Genomic DNA, 19,674 nt, shown 5'->3' on the forward strand with positions numbered 1-19,674 from the left:
TATTTCATCAGCGACATTATAAGAAAAAACGTTATCAATAAAAATATTATTTCGGTTCCATCTTTTTCCTGTTGAGACATAACTTATTGAGATCTCTCCATTCTGATCATTTTCAGGTACCTGAACCTCCCTTGAGGTCTTATCATTTGTTATGTCTCTATGCTCTTCTTGAGCCACTACCTCCGTATTATGATCAATTTGATCATTTGCTCATTTTGTTTTTCCGAGGATTTTTATCCTTAGAACCGATTGGTCTACCACGTTTCAAGTGTGGTTCAAACTTATTTGCTTTAATTGATTGTCCTATCAGGATATCAACTTGAATTGGAGCATTAGCAGCTGGAATATATGACTTAGTCACCCTTGGTAGGTCAGTGAATGTATTTGGCAGTTGATTTGTAATATTTTACAAATGAATTATCTTTTGAACCTCTTGTTCATATTAATTTGTACGAGGATCTAAATGAGATAGTGATAATACATTCCAATCTATCTCCTTTCTCAGAAAATCTTGCCGAAAAATAAATCTCCAGTCAAAGGCTTCAGATATTTTATAATAGAATGAGATTCATACCCAACATATATCCCCAACCTTCTTTGGAGACTTATCTTTGTGTGTTGTGGTGGAGCAATTGGAACATATACCGCACAATATCTCTTAAATATAGGGGATTCCATCATAACTTTAATAGTTGATGGTCTAATAATTAATTTTCCTTGAGAACATGCAGCACAAGAGAATTTCTTAAATTGAAGAATCTTTTGGTTCTTCATTGAATGTCCATGTGAATTCTCAATTATTTTTACGCATTATAGTAGAATCAGGATGACCTAACCGGTCATGCCAAATAATAAAATTATCTTGATTAGTAAACTTCTCATTTACTAGGGTATGCATTTCAATCCTTCTAAAACTTAAGTAATATAAGCCGGAGGAAAGAGCGGGTAACATTTCAAGCACATATTTCTTACCTGACTTTATTGTAGTAATATAAAGATATTTACTCTTTTTCATTATTTGTAGTCTCAATGTGATATCCATTTTGGTGAATATCTTTGAAACTTAGTAAGTTTCGTTGAGACTTACTATAATATAATGCTTCATTAATAGCCAAATTTATTCCTCCGGGTAGTAATAAATTTGCTCTACCTGAGCCATCAATTAATTTTGTACCGCCAGATATTGTATTAACATTGGCTTCTTTCATCACCAAATAAGAGAAATATCTCGTATTTCTTAAAATAGTATGTTGTAGCATTATCCAAAAGACATATATCATCTTTATGGATCTTGGATCTAACTGAAGACCGGAGAATTTTCCTATTCTTCATAAATAAACAAAAAGTACATCATAAGAAATACGAAAGACTATAAATAAAAGAAATATAAAAAATTACACGAGGAATGTGGAAACTAGCATATATGATGCTTTAGGAAAGTACACTAAGAAGAACAAACTACATAAAGATATAATATGAAAATAGCAACTTTTCTTAAAGCTTTATTCCCTAGTAAAATAATCACTTCTTCAGTCAATATCCTCAAAGAAGTCTCCAGCTTCTAAATGAGTAATATTTGTAAGGCCTCCAAAATCATCATCTTTATATGCAAGATTTGCCTCATCATCATCATATTTGTTTGAGGGACCTGATTTATCATCATTATTTTGAAAAGTCAAGTGTGCCTCCACATTGTTATCTTTTATTTATTGAATGCTTGATAAAGTTTGACAAAATGGCCAGGTATACGACAAACATGTGCCCAATAACCTTTCATACTGCACTTGTGGCAAATATTAACTCTGTCTTTTAAAGGATTATTTTGAGGGTCCTTATTGTTCTCTTATTCATTTCCACTATGATGACGATAATTATTTCGTCCCCTTCCATGTCCTTGTCTACGTCCACGACTATGGCCACGGCCACGACCAAGATAATAATTTTGTCTTCTTTCAGACTTTTCCGTAGCTGCTACCATATTCACTTCGGAAAACGGTGCAGATCCAGTGGGACATGCTTCATGATTTTTTATTAAAAGGGTATTGTGTTGATCAGCCACCAGAAGGCATGCGATTAATTCAGAATATTTCTTCAAACCCTTTTCACTGTATTGTTGCTACAATACTATATTTGAGGCATGAAAAGTAGAAAGAGTTTTTTTCAGTAAATTCTCATCATTCACAATTTTTTCACATAATTTAAGTTGGGAAGTTATCCTGAATACAGTATAATTATATTCACTTACAGTTTTAAAATCTGGTAGCCATAAGTGAATCCATTCATATCGAGCTCTTGGCAATATCATTGCCTTAAGATGGTCATATCGTTCCTTCAAACTGCTCCATAATTCAAATAGATCTATTAGGGTTAAGTATTCAGTCTTTAACCCTTCATCGAGATGATGACGAAGAAAAATCATAGCCTTTGCTTTATCCTCCTGATACTTTATTTTCTTGTATAATAGTATTTTCAAGAGCATTTGCAGCAAGGTGAATTTCAACATCAAGGACTCATGATAAATAATTCTTTCCGGAGATGTCAAGTGCCATAAATTATAAGCTTTGATAAATTCGACATAATGAAAACTATCATTAAGAAAGATAGATAAATTAGAAGCAATTTGGGTAATTATGAAACAAGAAAAAAAAAGTCATGTAATATGGTATTCATATTTATATAAACAGAATTCAACAAATATTTTGAATCAATAAAATTAACAGAAAATTTCTGTGGCAAATTCTTAATTGAATTCAAAGAAAAATAAATAAAAAGAGAGGTAAAGCTCAACTGTAATTATGGCAAAGTCTTGTTACAGAATGATTTAGTATACGTATTCTACATTTTCTTATAATATCTTAATAACAATTTTATAATGATCTTACAATCTAAATATGACATATGTATATATTTTTAAATTTTTAATAAAATGTCAATCTATAATTATTTTAAATCTTGTTGGCAATATACTCAGAAAAATAACTACATAGTGTCTTTAACCACAAATTATATGGATGCATCACTTTTATGTGGTTACCAGAATAATTAAGTCCATGTAATGGAGCTTACATAAGCATAAAATTGATTAGTTGAAAATATTTAAAGAATGATAACATATAAATTAACTGGTATATGTGCAGATTAGCAATCAACATTGGGGGAAAAAAAATTCTCGAGACGTAATAACAATACTATGACAACTTTAAAAGAAATATACCAAAAAGCAGAGTGGTGGTAGCTAGTGTGTGCTGGATCGGACTTGAGTAGAAGCTAATTCGTGCTGATAACATGTTATTAAATTAAAGCAATTTAGTAAAACATGAACAAAAAATAGAGATAGAGAGAAGGAAGAGATTTTCTTCTTCAATTGTGTATATTTTCCTATCTATTACAAGGCATTTATATAGTCATGAAAAGTGAAGAAAAATATGTCATTGAATATGTCATTAAACATTTGAGATGAAGATCATGGAGGAAGAGTAGACATCCACACACAACTCTAAGTCAATGACCAATCCCTCAGTACCAATCACTTGTTCTTGTAACAACATCAATACCACTTTTGGTAACATCTCATATGCTGACTCAGGTGATACTATGTACAGGATCTCAACTGTTAAGTTCCAAAATCTCACAACTTTTCCATATGTTGAGGCTGTTAATCCAACTGTTGTACTAGAAAATATTCAAATAGGTCAAGCCATAGAATTCCCAATTTTTTGTAAGTGTCCAAACAAAGCACAAACACAACCCCAAAACCAAAACCAACCAAGATATCTTATTAGTTATGTATTTCAACCTTTTGACAACATTTCTTCAATTGCTTCAAGATTTGGAACAACCCCACAATCTATAAGGGAAATTAATGGAAATAATCCCAAGATTTTTGATACCCTTTTCATTCCACTGTCTAAACTTCCTAATATTACACAACCAACAGCTTCAAATGGTCCTCCACCTGTCACAAATACAACAGTAGTACAAGAAAATGACAAGAAAGGAACAGTCATAGGATTAGCTATTGGTTTAGGAATTTGTGGGCTGCTACTGATTTTGTTAGCTGGTTTATGGGGTTATAGAGAGAAGTCAGGTAAGAGTAAAAGAGAAAAGTATAGTGATGTGGAAAGGCAGAAAAGCTTATATCTTGGATCAAAAAAGGAGTCTTTAAATAAGGAGGTTGAAGTGAATTTAATGGCTGATGTTTCAGATTGTTTAGATAAGTATAAAATGTATAAAATTGAACAACTTTGGGAAGCAACAGATGGATTTGATGAAGGGTGTTTGATTCAAGGGTCTGTGTATAAAGGTATAATTGATGGAGAAGTGTTTGCAATCAAGAAAATGAAGTGGGATGCCCGTGAGGAGCTCAAGATCCTCCAAAAGGTAAATTTTTAGAGACATATATGGTATAAAATGCAATGTTTTCCAGTCTTGATCGTTCTGGAGATCCTCTTGTTCATTATAAGCAGGTGGATATTAGGAATTTTACAGTAGCACGTAACATGCTCGAGTTCCATATATGCAATACATTTGTTCATTGCAGTCGTCATCCTTATTGCAAACATATCCATTGCTTGCTTGTCCTAATTAACACCATTGAATGGTAGATTACTAAATAAAATGCTAACTAGAGTTATCATAGGTAAATAAAATGCAAATTACTAAATTTTGTGACAGTGCAAATTGCTAGATAAGAAAATATTAATTATTATGCTCTTTTAGCATGTATTAGTGTGATATTTAATTAGAACCAGTTTTTTTTTAAAGTTCATCACCAAAAACAATAAAACAAAATTAACTATCTTTATTTCCTTCAAAAAAGAAAAACGTTAGGCTATATAGTGCAAAAACAAACCAAAAAGATATTTGAATCTGAACAGTAACTTTTGAACTTTTTATGAACAGTAAAAAATGAGAATTACTATTTACTAAGTTGTTGAATATGAATAGAAACAAATGCGAAGTACTAATTAGTTGTTGATTTTTTTCTCTTGAAAATATAAAGGCGATAATAAGAAATTTAATTGGGTAAACGGTATGTGTGATGACCCAAAAGGTCATCTTTAAATTTAATAATTAATTATGTATTCTAAAATTTTAAAAAATACTATTTATCATTCATCGACTTGCGTGCGTTGTCCGTATAATTTTTCAGAAAATGTTTATATGAAAAATTGAATAAAATGTGAAAAAGAGCTTTAAAACTCAACTGAGTTGACTTTGGTCAATATTTTAGCAAACAGACCCGAATCGGTGTTTTGACAGTTACGGTAGGCCCGTCTCGTGGTTTGGGACTTGAGCGTATGGCGGAATTTAATTTGGAGGTCCCTAACTCAAGTTATGGCCATTTAACGGAAACTAGGAATTTAAAGGCTAAAGATTTCCAAAGTTTGACCACGAATTTGACTTTTTGATATCGGGGTCGAAATCCGATTCTGGAAATTAGAATAGCTCTGTTATGTTATTTATGATTTGTTGCCAAATTTGAAGTCATTCCGGATTCGTTTAATATGTTTTGGCACGAGTTTTGCAAACTGAAAAGTTTGAAAAATCAAAAGTTTGAATCGAGGTGTGAATTATAATTTTGATGTTGTTTGACATGAATTGAAACTCCGAGTAAGTCCGTATTATGTTTTTGGACTTGTTGAAATATTTGGACGACGTCCCGAGTGGCTCGGATGAGTTTCAGATGAGTTACCGAGCAATTGGAACCTATTGCTCAGTGTTCGTTCTGGTGTGTCGCACTTGCGACATTTGGTACGCAGGTGCGTGGTCGCTCCTGCAAAATTCCAGTCGCTTCTGTAATATTGGACAGCCCTGCCGAGCTCCGCTTCTGCGGAGAAATGAGCGCTGGTGCGCAACCGCATCCACGACGGACGAGCTGCTTCTACGAGGAAGACCGATTCTGCGGTTAGAAGGGCGCTTCTGCGATGTCGCAGGTGCAACATTTCTGAGCGCAAATGCGGCCACTGGACGAGCTGCCCTGTTCTACAAATGCGAGCTTTTTCTCGCAAATGTGAGGCCGCAGGTGCAAAAATATAGTCCGCAGATGCGAAAATGCTGGGCAGAATACATAATTTTCGGATTTAGATAGAAGAAATTAGAATTTTTGTAAAACTTTCTAAAAACGAAAATTTAAGATTCGAAGATTCATTTGACATCGAAATTTGATAATTTTTGTATGGTTGGACTCCTCTCGGAACGGGTGTTCGGATTTCGTAAGTTTTGCTGAGATTCTAGACGTGGGCCCCACTGTTGAATTTTGAGATAAATTTCGGATTTTGATTTTTGAGATGCATTTCGGATTTTAATCCGAAAAATTAGTAAATTCATATGGAATTAATTCCTAAGATTTGTATTGAGTATATTAAATTATTTATGACTAGATTTGAGGATTTCGGACACTAGTTCGCGATGCAATGGTTTATTGGAATCTTGAATTTGGCTGCAAAGCGAGGTAAGTATCGTGGTTAACCTTGACTTGAGGGAGTAGGATTCAATTGTCTATTTGCTACGTTATTTAATGTGCGGGTACAATGTATATGTGAGGTGACGAGTACTTATGTGTTGTGGTTGAGTCAAAGCATGCTGGAGGATTTTATTTAATTTTGAATAATTGCCTATTTAATTAAGATATTTCTGTTTAAATTTATTATTAATTATTTGATAATTATTCATGAAATATTTACTGATTTAATTATTGTTGAACATGGTGAGAAGGAGTGTAAAATCATGAAGGGTAATGTCGTGCCATTTTTATTATTTATTCTATCATTGTCATGGTGAGAAAGAGTGTAAAAGCACGAAGTGTGTTGCCGTGTCATTTTTTAGAGTAAAAACACGAAGGGTGATGTCGTGTCATTTTCAAAGAGTGTAAAAGCACGAAGGGTGATGTCGTGCCAAAAGAGAGTTAAAGCACGAAGGGTGGTGCCACGCCATTTTTATATTATCATTTGCTCATTTTATTATTGATGAATTAATTGACTGCTAAGTGATACTTCTCCTACTGAAATTATTATATCATTCCCCTTCGCATGGTCCCTCCAATTGATAAATTGTTATTTATTGTATTATTTTTGCTTCGTATTTGTTTATACTTGTACAGATTGTTAACGTACGTGACTTGTCATAGCCTCGTCACTACTTCGTCGAGGTTAGGCTCGACACTTACGGAGTACATGGGATCGGTTGTACTCATACTACACTCTACACTTCTTGTGCAGATTTTGAAGTTAGTCCCAGTGGCGTACCGTAGACGTGCTCGGATTCAGTTACTAAGAGGAGACTTGAGGTATAGCTGCATAGCGTTCGCAGTTCTGAAGTCCCCTTCTATCGTATCTTAGCTGTGTATTATTTTTCAAACAGCTTGAATTTTATTCAGACCTTTATTTGTATTATTCTAGTAGCTCGTGCACTTGTGACACCAGTTCTGGGATGGTATTTAGACATCGCTATTATTATGGATTATTCACTCAATTTCACACTTTATTACTGCATTTGTTTCTTTGTTATTAATTAATTTAATTTTTTTTTAAATGGCTAGCATTATTCTAACGTTGGTTTGCTTAACAAGTAAAAATGTTAGGCGCCATCACGGTCCCGAAGGTGGGAATTTCGGGTCATGACAGTTGGTATCAGAGCACTAGGTTACTTAGGTCTCACGAGTCACGAGCAAGCTTAGTAAAGTCTGAAGGATCGGTACGAAGATGTCTGTACCTATCTTTCAGAGGCTATGATGTTTAGGAACAATATCACTTCTTTCTTATTCTGTCGTGCGATCTTATTCTATCATCGATGATTGAACCATTCTATTCTTATTCTCTCGCAGATGGTGAGAACACGTAATACATCTACTAATGGAAAGGGACCAGAGCCCCTGGTGGCAACTATGACCAGGGGTAGAGGTCGAGGCTGAGGTCGTGCTAGAGGCCGAGGCAGAGGCAGAGGTGGAGCTCAGTCTAGAGCTCGAGCAGCAATACATGTTGTAGAACCTGAGGTGGATCTTCAAGAGGAGGTTCCAGTTCAGACTGTACGAGTTGGACCAGTTCAGGTCCCGGAAGGATTCATAGCTACTCCAGTGCTTCAGGACGTTCTAGTCCGTTTGGTGAGTCTTATGGAGGGAATGGCCCAGAATGGTACGTTTCAGTAACACCAGCCGTCTCATAGGTTGGGGGAGGAGCACAAACTCCCACTACTCCCGCTCCGGAGCAGATGGCTTCCCAGTATCAGGCTCCGGCAGCCCCGCCAGTTGGGGTAATTTAGCAAGTTGTTGCGGCGCAGGCCGGTGATAGGCCTGCCATGTCTTCTAAGGACTTATTTAGACTGGATAAGTTTACTAAGCTCTTTCCAGTTCACTTCAGTGGTACACCTTCTGAGGGCCCACATAATTATCTTGACTGCTGCCATGAGGTATTGCGGAACATGGGTATAGTTAAGACCAATGGGGTCGATTTTATTGTATTTCAGATGACGTATTCTGATAAGAGGTGGTGGAGAGATTTTATATTGACCAGACCAGCTGGGTCACCTACACTGACTTGGGAGCAGTTCTCATGGCTATCTGTAGAGAAGTTTCTCCCTATCACATTGAGAGAGGATTTTCGCAGGCAGTTTGAGCGTCTCCAACAGGGCAGTATGACTGTTACTCAGTACGAGACCCATTTTGTAGATCTAGCCCGTCATGCTCTCCTTTTACATCCTACTGAGGGAGAGAGAGTGAGGAGGTTTATTGGGGGACTTACTCACCCTATCAGGCTTCAGATGGCTAAGGAGACCGGAAGTGAGATTTCCTTTCAGGCAGCTGTTAATATTGCTAGGAGGATCGAGATGGTTCTTGCACAGGAAAGAGGGGAGGGGTCTGATAAGAGGCCTCGGAAGTTCGGTGGGTTCAGTGGTGCCTTGTCTGGAGGCAGGGTTAATTTTGGTAGGGGTCATTCTCCCAGGTCGTTTCATTCGGCGCTCCAGGTATCCTACAGTACACCACCAACTCCTATTAGTGCACCTTCGATCCAGGGTTTCCAAGGTGGTTACTCAGATCGACAGGGACAATTTCAGGGTCAACAGTCACAGCAGCCGAGGTCCTGTTATACGTGTGGTGATCCGAGGCACATTGCTAGATTCTGCCCCAAGTCGCAGGGCAGCATGCAGTAGAAGAATTCTCGTGCTATGATTCCATCTCTGGTTGCTTTACCGCCTGCTCATCCAGCTAGAGGTAGGGGTCAGGCCGCTAGAGGTGGAGGTCATACCATTAGAGGTGGGGTCAGGCTGTTAGAGGTGGAGACCAGCCAGTTAGAGGCCATCCCAGGGACGCGGTTTAGAGTGGTGGGGGTCATCCCCGATTTTATGCTTTTCCAGCTAGGCCTGAGGCCGAATCATCTGATGTCGTGATTACAGGTATTGTTCCGGTTTGCCATAGAGATGCTTCAGTTCTATTTGATCCAGGATCTACTTATTCCTATGTGTCCTCTTATTTTGCTTTATCTTTGGTGATGCCTCGTGATTCTCTGAGTGCTCCTGTGTGTGTCCACTCCACTGGGAGATTCTATCATGGTAGATCATGTCTATCGTTCGTGTGTGGTTACTATTGGGAGTCTTGAGACTAGTGTGGATCTTCTACTTCTTGATATGGTAGATTTTGATATCATCTTGGGTATGGATTGGTTGTCACCTTATCGTGCTATATTGGATGTCATGCCAAGACGGTGACCCTAGCCATGCTGGGGTTACCTCGATTAGAGTGGAAACGAACTTCTGGTCATTCTACCAGCAGGGTTATTTCTTATATGAAGGCTCGACGTATGGTCGAGAAAGGGTGTCTAGCCTATTTGGCTTATATTCACAATTCCAGTGCGGATGTTCCTTCTATGGACTCAATACCAGTTGTTCGTGAATTTCGAGAAGTATTACCTGAAGATTTGTCAGGGATTCCACCCGACAAATATATAGACTTCTGTATTGATTTGGCTCAGGATACTCAGCCCATTTCTCTTCCACCATACCGTATGGCCCCGCCAGAACTGAAAAAACTGAAGAAGTAGTTACAAGACTTGCTTGATCAAGGATTTATTAGACCTAGTGTCTCGCCCTGGAGTGCACCGGTGTTATTTGTAAAGAAGAAAGATGGTTTAATGTGAATGTATATAGATTATCGGCAGTTGAACAAGGTTACTATCAAGATCAAGTATTCACTGCCAAGTATTGATGACTTATTCTATCAGCTTCAGGGTGCCAAGGTGTTTTCAAAGATCGACTTGAGGTCTGGTTACCATCAGTTGAAGATTATGGCATCTGATATCCCTAAGATAACTTTTCGGACTCGATATGGGCATTACAAATTCCTAGTGATGTCATTTGGGTTGACAAATGCCCCAACAGCATTTATGGATTTGATGAATCGAGTGTTCAAGACCTATTTGGATTCTTTTGTGGTTGTATTCATTGATGATATCTTGATTTACTCCAGCAGTCAAGAGGAGCATGAGTAGCATCTTCGGAGTGTGCTTCAGACTTTGAATAATAATCAGTTATATGCCAAATTTCAAAATGTGAATTTTGGTTAGACTCAGTTGCCTTTTGAGGGCATGTTGTATCGGTAGAAGGCATAAAAGCGGATCCTAAGAAGATTGAGGCTGTTCAGAACTGGCCTAGACCTACTTCAGTTACAGAGATCCGGAGTTTCCTGGGTTTGGTAGGTTATTATCGTCGGTTCGTGGAGGGGTTTTCATCTACAGCAATCCCATTCACCAGACTGACCCAGAAAGGTATTCCATTCGGATGTTTGGACAAGTGTGAGTTAAGTTTTCAGAAGCTCAAGACTACATTGACTATGGCACCAGTGTTGGTACTACCCACAGGTTCAGGATCTTATACGGTGTATTGTGATGCATCTCGCGTTGGGCTGGGTGTCGTATTGATGCAAGATGGCCAGGTGATTGCATATGCGTCGTGGCAGTTGAAAGTTCACGAGAAGAATTATCCTATTCATGACTTAAAATTGGCAGCCATTGTTCATGCGCTGAAGATTTGGAGGCATTACATGTACAGTGTCTCGTGTGAGGTATTTACTAATCATGGTAGCCTACAATATTTGTTCAAACAAAAGGATCTCAATTTGAGGCAGAGAAGATAGTTGGAGCTGTTGAAGGACTATGATATCACTATTTTGTATCACCCCAGAAAGGCCAATGTGGTGGCCGATTCTTTGAGTAGAAAGGTTGTGAGTATGGGTAGTCTTGCATATATTCTGGTGGGTGAGAGACCGTTAGCGGCAGATGTTCATACTTTGGCTAATCAGTTCGTGAGGTTAGATATTTCAGAACCCAGTCAGGTTCTAGATTGCACAGTCGCTCGGTCTTCTTTGTATGAGAGCATCAGAGAGCGGCAGTATAATGATCCTAATTTTCTTGTCCTCAAGGACACGGTGCAGCATGATGATGCCAAACAGGTTGTTGTGGGGGAAGATGGATTTATGCGAATGCAGGGTCGTATTTGTGTACCTAATGTGGATGGGCTTCGTGAATTAATTCTTGAAGAGGCACACAGTTCCAGGTATTCTATTCATCCAGGTGCTGCCAAAATGTATCAAAATTTAGGGCAACATTATTGGTGGAGGAGAATGAAGAAGGATATAGTTGCATATGTAGCTCGGTGTCTAAATTGTCAACAAGTCAAGTACGAGCATCAGAGACCTGGTGGTTTGCTTCAGAAGTTAGAAATTCCTGAGTAGAAGTGGGAGTGTATCACTATGGATTTTGTTGTTGGGCTTCCACGGACTCAGCGAAAATTTGACGCAGTTTGGGTCATTGTGGACAGGTTGACCAAGTCAGAACATTTCACTCCAGTGGCAGTTACCTATTCTTCAGAGTGGTTAGCTGAAATTTACATTCGTGAGATTTTTCGCCTTCACGGTGTGCCCGTGTCTATCATTTCTCATCGACCTACGCAGTTCACTTTGCACTTCTGGAGGGTTGTACAACATGAGTTAGGCACACGGTTTGAGTTGAGTATAACATTTCATCCACAGACAGACGGACAGTCAGAACGCACTATTCAGATATTGGAAGATATGCTTTGCGCTTTTGTTATAGCTACCAGTCGAGCATTCAGATGGCTCCGTATGATGCATTGTACGGAAGGCGATGTCGTTCGCCAGTTGGCTGGTTTGAACCGGGAGAGGCTCAGTTATTGGGTACCAATTTGGTACAGGATGCATTGGATAAGATCAAAATTATTCAGGATCGACTTCGCACAGCTGAGTCTAGGCAAAAGAGTTATGCCGACCATAAGGTTCGTGATATTGCATTCTTGGTTGGAGAAAGAGTATTGCTCGGGTTTCACCTATGAAAGGTATAATGAGGTTTGGAAAGAAGGGAAAGTTGAGCCCTAGGTATATAGGACCCTTCAACATTCTTAAAAGGGTGGGCGAAGTAGCCTACAGGCTTGCATTACCACCTAGTTTATCAGCAGTTCATCCGGTGTTCCATGTGTCTATGCTCCAAAAATATCATGGTGATCCGTCCCATGTGTTAGATTTCATCTCATTCCAATTGGACAAGGATTTGACTTATGAGGAGGAGTCGGTATCTATTCTAGTCCGGCAGGTCCGACAGTTGAGGTCTAAGAGTTATCCTTCAGGTCAGGTGCAATTGAGAAGTCAACCAATTGAGACAGCTACCTGAGTGTCCGAGTCGGACATGCGGAATAAATATCCATACCTTTTCACGAGGTCAAGTACTTTTTTAATTCCATTCGAGGACGAACGTTTGTTTTAGATGTGGAGAATGTGATGGCCCAAAAGGTCATCTTTAAATTTAATAATTAATTATGTATTCTAAGACCTCGAAAAGTACTATTTATTATTCCCCGACTTGCGTGCGCAGTCCGTATAATTTTTCGAAAAGTGTTTATATGAAAAATTGATTAAAATATGAAATAGATCTTTAAAACTCAATTGAGATGACTTTGGTCAACATTTTTAGCAAATAGACCCAGATCAGTATTTTGAAAGTTCCGATAGGTCCGTCTCGTGATTTGAGACTTGGGCGTATGCCCAGAATTTAATTTGGAGGTCCCTAGCTCAAGTTAATGCCATTTAACGGAAACTAGGAATTTAAAGGCCAAAGATTTTCAAAGTTTGACCACGGATTTAACTTTTTGATATCGGGGACGGAATCCAATTCTGGAAATTAGAATAGCTCAGTTATGTTATTTATGACTTGTGTGCTAAATTTGAAGTCATTCCGGATTCGTTTAATATATTTTGATATTGTTTGACGTGAATTGAAACCCCGAGTAAGTCCGTATTATATTTATGGACTTGTTGGAATATTCAGACGACTTATCGAGTGACTCGGATGAGTTTCGGACGAGTCACAGAGCAATTGGAACCTGTTGCTCAGTGATGGTTCTGCTGTGTCGCACCTGCGACATTTGGTGCGTAGGTGCGTAGTCGCTCCTGCAGAATTGGACAGCCCTGACGAGCTCCACTTCGGCGGAAAAATAAGCGCAGGTGCGCAACCGCATCCGCGATAGATGAACCTCTTCTGCGAGGAAGACCGCTTCTGCCGTCACAAGGGCGCTTTTGCGATATCGCAGGTGCGACATTTCTGGGCGCAGATGTGGCCACTGGACAAGCTGCCCCGTTTCGCAAATGCGAACTTTGTCTCGCAAATGCGAGGCCGCAGGTGCAAAAATATAGTCCACATATGTGATAATGCTGGGCAGAATATATAAAATCGGGTTTTAGCCATTTTTACTCATTTTTGAGTTTTAAGTCTCGAATTTTGGCGATTCCAAAGGTGGTTTTCACGATTTTGAATTGGTAAGTGTTCTATAAACAAAAGTGATTATATTTCATAAATCCATGTCTATATTCATCCTTTATTTCGGATTTAGATGGAAGAAATTGAATTTTTTGTAAAACTTTTCAAAAAAAAATATTTAAGATTTGAAGGTTCATTTGACATCGAAATTTGATAACTTTTGTATGGTTGGACTCCTCTCGGAACGGGTGATCGGATTTTGTAAGTTTTTCTGTGATTCGAATTTTGGGTTTTAATCCAAAAAATTAGTAAATTCATACAGAATTAATTCCTACGATTTCTATTGAGTATATTAAATTATTTATGACTAGATTTGAGGATTTCGGACACTAGTTCGCGAGGCAAGGGTTTATTGGAATCTTGAATTTTGCTACAAAGCGAGGTAAGTGTCATGGTTAACCTTTACTTGAGGGAGTAGGATTCAATTGTCTATTTGCTACGTGATTTAATGTGCGGGTACAACGTATATGTGAGGTGACGAGTACTTATGCATTGTGGTTGAGTCAAAGCATGCTGGAGGATTTTATTTAAGTTTGAATAATTACCTATTTAATTAAGATATTCCTTTTTAAATTTATTATTGATTATTTGATCATTATTCATGAAATATTTACTGATTAATTTATTGTTGAACATGGTGAGAAGGAGTATAAAAGCACGAAGGGTGATGTCGTTCTATTTTTATTATTTATTCTATCATTGTCATGGTGAGAAAGAGTGTAAAAACACGAAGGGTGTTGGCATGTCATTTTTGAGAGTAAAAGTACGAAGGGTGATGCCGTGTCATTTTCAGAGAGTGTAAAAGCACGAAGGGTGATGCCGTGCCAAAAGAGAGTTAAAGCACGAAGGGTGGTGTCGTGCCATTTTTATATTATCATTTGTTCATTTTATTGTTGATAAATTAATTTGCTGCTAAATGATACTTCTCCTGCTGAAATTATTATATCATTCCCCTTCGCATATTCCCTCCCAATTTATAAATTATTATTTATTGTATTATTGTTGCTTCATATTTGTTTATACTTGTACATGTTGTTTACGTACGTATCTTGTCATAGCCTCGTCACTACTTCGTCGAGGTTAGGCTCGATACTTATGGAGTACATGGGATCGGTTGTACTCATACTACACCCTGTACTTTTTGTGCAGATTTTGGAGTTGGTCCTAGCGGCCTACCGTAGACGTGCTCGGATTCAGTTACTCAGAGGAGACTTGAGGTATAGTTGCATAGCGTTCGCAGTTCTGAAGTCCCCTTCTATCTTATCTTGGTTTATTATTTTTCAAATAGCTTGAATTTTATTCAGACCTTTATTTGTATTATTCTAGCAGTTCGTGCACTTGTGACACCAGTTCTGGGATGGTATTTAGGCATCGCTATTATTATGGATCCTTCACTCTATTTCAAACTTTATTTTCGCATTTGTTTCTTTATTATTAATTAATTTAAAATTATTTAAAAATGGCTAGCATTATTCTAACGTTGGCTTGCCTAGCAAGTAAAAATGTTAGGCGTCATCATAGTTCAGAAGGTGAGAATTTCGGATAGTAACAGTATGCTACCTTACTGAATTTGAAAATTTTAACATTACTGTTGAAATTATAACAACAACAACAAACCCAGTATAATCTCACAAATAGGATTTGAAGAGGATAGTGAATACTGAATACACAGACTTTACCCCTACCGTTGAAATTGTGGCCTATAAAAAAGAATATAGAGAAACAGAGCTATTTATTTACCTAAGGAAATAAACAAAAAGGACACCAAGAAAACCTTTAGGAAAAATGTTGCCTTCTTCATTCTCTTCCAAGTATTTTAATAGCACTACAATAACTCTATGAGTCTGTTACTATTTAATATCTCTTGCAATTTAAGTCTTGTTTTTAGCAATGTATTTATAGGGAAACAAAAGACTTGCAATGATTTTTTTTTTTTTGTATGGGAAAATAGTAACCAAGATTACTTATAATCTATTTGGAAAAGTTAGTAACTTAATTTGCCTAATTTGGTGTTTGGAAAGTAATCTAATTTCAAGTTCATTTTTTGACAAGGTAATGAGAAGCCCTTTTCTTATTAAAGTAAGTATGCAATAAGAAACCCCTTATAGTAAATATTAAGTTAGATCAAACTTCGACATGATTAATATTTTTTAATATTACGCACATCGTGCAGGTTCTATATATACTAGTTCATTCAAAAAGAAAAATAATGTTGAACCAACTAAATTTTAAAGGGGACATCTCAATAGGGTAGGTTATTGATTTTTCTGAAGGATATTAACATTCGATAATAAAATTATCAATTCCTAATAATGAAATTGAGAAATTAGAATCTGTTTTCGAAATAGATAATAAAGTCTTGAATATGTTATGACAAATCAGAGACACAGATTTGTTTTTTTTTTTTTCAGCCCAAAGGTACAGATTTCTCTATTACTCATATAATCTCCACATAATTATACTTTTCTAGTATTTGGTTAAACTAAATTTTGTATAACTTATCTAGAGTTTAATACAAAAATAAAATAAAAATAAGCGTGTATTAGTAATACTGCATAACTTACATTGAAATTGATATATGTACATTTATGTATGTCAGAATATGGAATAAAAATGGCATAATAAATAAAAAGACCCTCAAGCTTGGCCTCAGCTGGCAAGTGTGTCCTCCAAATTTGGGTGTACGTAAGTAGACACCTCAACTTGTATAAAGTTGAACATGTAAACTCAAATGCTGATGTGGCACTGAGGTAGCACAAAAATTTTGGAGGTGTCTAGATGATCATTTTGTAAGTTAGAGTGTTGAACAGACAAAGTGGAGACAAGATGAGGTGCCTACTTGTGCACACCCAAAGTTGGAGTGCATACTTGCCAGCTGAGACCAAGTTTGAGGGCATGTTTATATATTATGCCAATAGGCAATAAAAATACTTAGGGGTGTACACAGGTAGGGTTGGTTCGGATTTTTCAATTATCAAAGCAAACCAATTATTTCGGGTTATTAAATCTAAAGACCAAACCAAATCAATAAAAGTCGGATTTTTTAATCTCGGGTTTCGTGTCACGACCCAAAATCAACCGCCGTGATGACACTTATCATGAAACTAGGCCAACCTCAATTCAACAACCCAACACCAATAACAATAAGTTTGAAAACGTTAACGGAAGCATTTAACATTAAAGAAAAAAATTGTTTGAAACATAAGAAAATCCCAAAGTGATACAATCCAGCCCAATAACAATAAGTTTGAAAACATCGACTTCTAGCGTTGTCCGTATAATTTTTCAGAAAATGTTTATATGAAAAATTGATTAAAATGTGAAAAAGAGCTTTAAAACTCAACTGAGTTGACTTTGGTCAATATTTTAGCAAACAGACCCGAATCGGTGTTTTGACAGTTACGGTAGGCCCGTCTCATGATTTGGGACTTGAGCGTATGCCGGAATTTAATTTGGAGGTCCCTAACTCAAGTTATGGCCATTTAACGGAAACTAGGAATTTAAAGGCTAAAGATTTCCAAAGTTTGACCACGAATTTGACTTTTTGATATCGGGGTCGGAATCCGATTCTGAAAATTAGAATAGCTCTGTTATGTTATTTATGACTTGTTGCCAAATTTGAAGTCATTCCGTATTCGTTTAATATGTTTTGGCACGAGTTTTGCAAACTGAAAAGTTTGAAAATCAAAAGTTTGAATCGAGGTGTGAATTATAATTTTGATGTTGTTTGACATGAATTGAAACTCCGAGTAAGTCCGTATTATATTTTTGGACTTGTTGGAATATTTGGACGACGTCCCGAGTGGCTCGGATGAGTTTCAGATGAGTTACCGAGCAATTGGAACCTGTTGCCCAGTGTTCGTTCTGGTGTGTCGCACTTGCGACATTTGGTACGCAGGTGCGTGGTCGCTCCTGCAAAATTCCAGTCGCTTCTGTAATATTGGACAGCCCTGTCGAGCTCCGCTTCTGCGGAGAAATGAGCGCTGGTGCACAACCGCATCCACGACGGACGAGCTGCTTCTACGAGGAAGACCGATTCTGCAGTTAGAAGGGCGCTTCTGCGATGTCGCAGGTGCGACATTTCTGAGCGCAAATGCGGCCACTGGACGAGCTGCCCTGTTCTGCAAATGCGAGCTTTTTCTCGCAAATGTGAGGCCGCAGGTGCAAAAATATAGTCCGCAGATGAGAAAATGCTGGGCAGAATACATATTTTTCGGATTTAGATAGAAGAAATTAGAATTTTTGTAAAACTTTCTAAAAACGAAAATTTAAGATTTGAAGGTTCATTTGACATCGAAATTTGATAATTTTTGTATGGTTGGACTCCTCTCGGAACGGGTGTTCGGATTTCGTAAGTTTTGCTGAGATTCTAGACGTGGGCCCCACTGTTGAATTTTGAGATAAATTTCGGATTTTGATTTTTGAGATGCATTTCGGATTTTAATCCGAAAAATTAGTAAATTCATATGGAATTAATTCCTACGATTTGTATTGAGTATATTGAATTATTTATGACTAGATTTGAGGATTTCGGACACTAGTTCGCGAGGCAATGGTTTATTGGAATCTTGAATTTGGCTGCAAAGCGAGGTAAGTATCGTGGTTAACCTTGACTTGAGGGAGTAGGATTCAATTGTCTATTTGCTACGTTATTTAATGTGCGGGTACAATGTATATGTGAGGTGATGAGTACTTATGTGTTGTGGTTGAGTCAAAGCATGCTGGAGGATTTTATTTAATTTTGAATAATTGCCTATTTAATTAAGATATTTCTGTTTAAATTTATTATTAATTATTTGATAATTATTCATGAAATATTTACTGATTTAATTATTGTTGAACATGGTGAGAAGGAGTGTAAAATCACAAAGGATGATGTCGTGCCATTTTTATTATTTATTCTATCATTGTCATGGTGAGAAAGAGTGTAAAAGCACGAAGTGTGTTGCCATGTCATTTTTTAGAGTAAAAACACGAAGGGTGATGTCGTGTCATTTTCAAAGAGTGTAAAAGCACGAAGGGTGATGTCGTGCCAAAAGAGAGTTAAAGCACGAAGGGTGGTGCCACGCCATTTTTATATTATCATTTGCTCATTTTATTATTGATGAATTAATTGACTGCTAAGTGATACTTCTCCTACTGAAATTATTATATCATTCCCCTTCGCATGGTCCCTCCAATTGATAAATTGTTATTTATTATATTATTTTTGCTTCGTATTTGTTTATACTTGTACAGATTGTTAACGTACGTGACTTGTTATAGCCTCGTCACTACTTCGTCGAGGTTAGGCTCGATACTTACGGAGTACATGGGATCGGTTGTACTCATACTACACTCTACACTTCTTGTGCAGATTTTGGAGTTAGTCCCAGTGGCGTACCGTAGACGTGCTCGGATTCAGTTACTAAGAGGAGACTTGAGGTATAGCTGCATAGCGTTCGCAGTTCTGAAGTCCCCTTCTATCGTATCTTAGCTGTGTATTATTTTTCTAACAGCTTGAATTTTATTCAGACCTTTATTTGTATTATTCTAGTAGCTCGTGCACTTGTGACACCAGTTCTGGGATGGTATTTAGACATCGCTATTATTATGGATTATTCACTCAATTTCATACTTTATTACTGCATTTGTTTATTTGTTATTAATTAATTTAATTTTTTTTAAATGGCTAGCATTATTCTAACGTTGGTTTGCTTAACAAGTAAAAATGTTAGGCGCCATCACGGTCCCGAAGGTGGGAATTTCGGGTCATGACAGTTGGTATCAGAGCACTAGGTTACTTAGGTCTCACGAGTCACGAGCAAGCTTAGTAAAGTCTGAAGGATCGGTACGAAGATGTCTGTACCTATCTTTC

The 19,674-nt window shown here is 37.4% G+C and overlaps 1 protein-coding gene across 2 annotated transcripts; it reads left to right on the forward strand.

Annotated features, from left to right (window-relative positions):
- Positions 1-3,495: 3,495 nt before the first annotated feature.
- On the forward strand, positions 3,496-7,355 carry LOC104089115 (serine/threonine receptor-like kinase NFP). 2 transcript variants are annotated; one of them, XM_070186018.1, is made up of 2 exons: positions 3,496-4,380; positions 7,221-7,355. In XM_070186018.1, the coding sequence occupies exons 1-2, from the start codon at positions 3,505-3,507 to the stop codon at positions 7,338-7,340; spliced, it is 996 nt and encodes a 331-aa protein (XP_070042119.1). In that variant the 5' UTR covers positions 3,496-3,504; the 3' UTR covers positions 7,341-7,355. The 2 variants fall into 2 exon arrangements, with proteins under 2 accessions (XP_070042119.1, XP_070042120.1); XM_070186019.1 differs by lacking the exon at positions 7,221-7,355 and adding an exon at positions 6,384-6,404.
- Positions 7,356-19,674: the final 12,319 nt, after the last annotated feature.

This window comes from Nicotiana tomentosiformis, chromosome 9, assembly GCF_000390325.3.
Source record: "Nicotiana tomentosiformis chromosome 9, ASM39032v3, whole genome shotgun sequence".
NCBI lineage: Eukaryota > Viridiplantae > Streptophyta > Magnoliopsida > Solanales > Solanaceae > Nicotiana > Nicotiana tomentosiformis.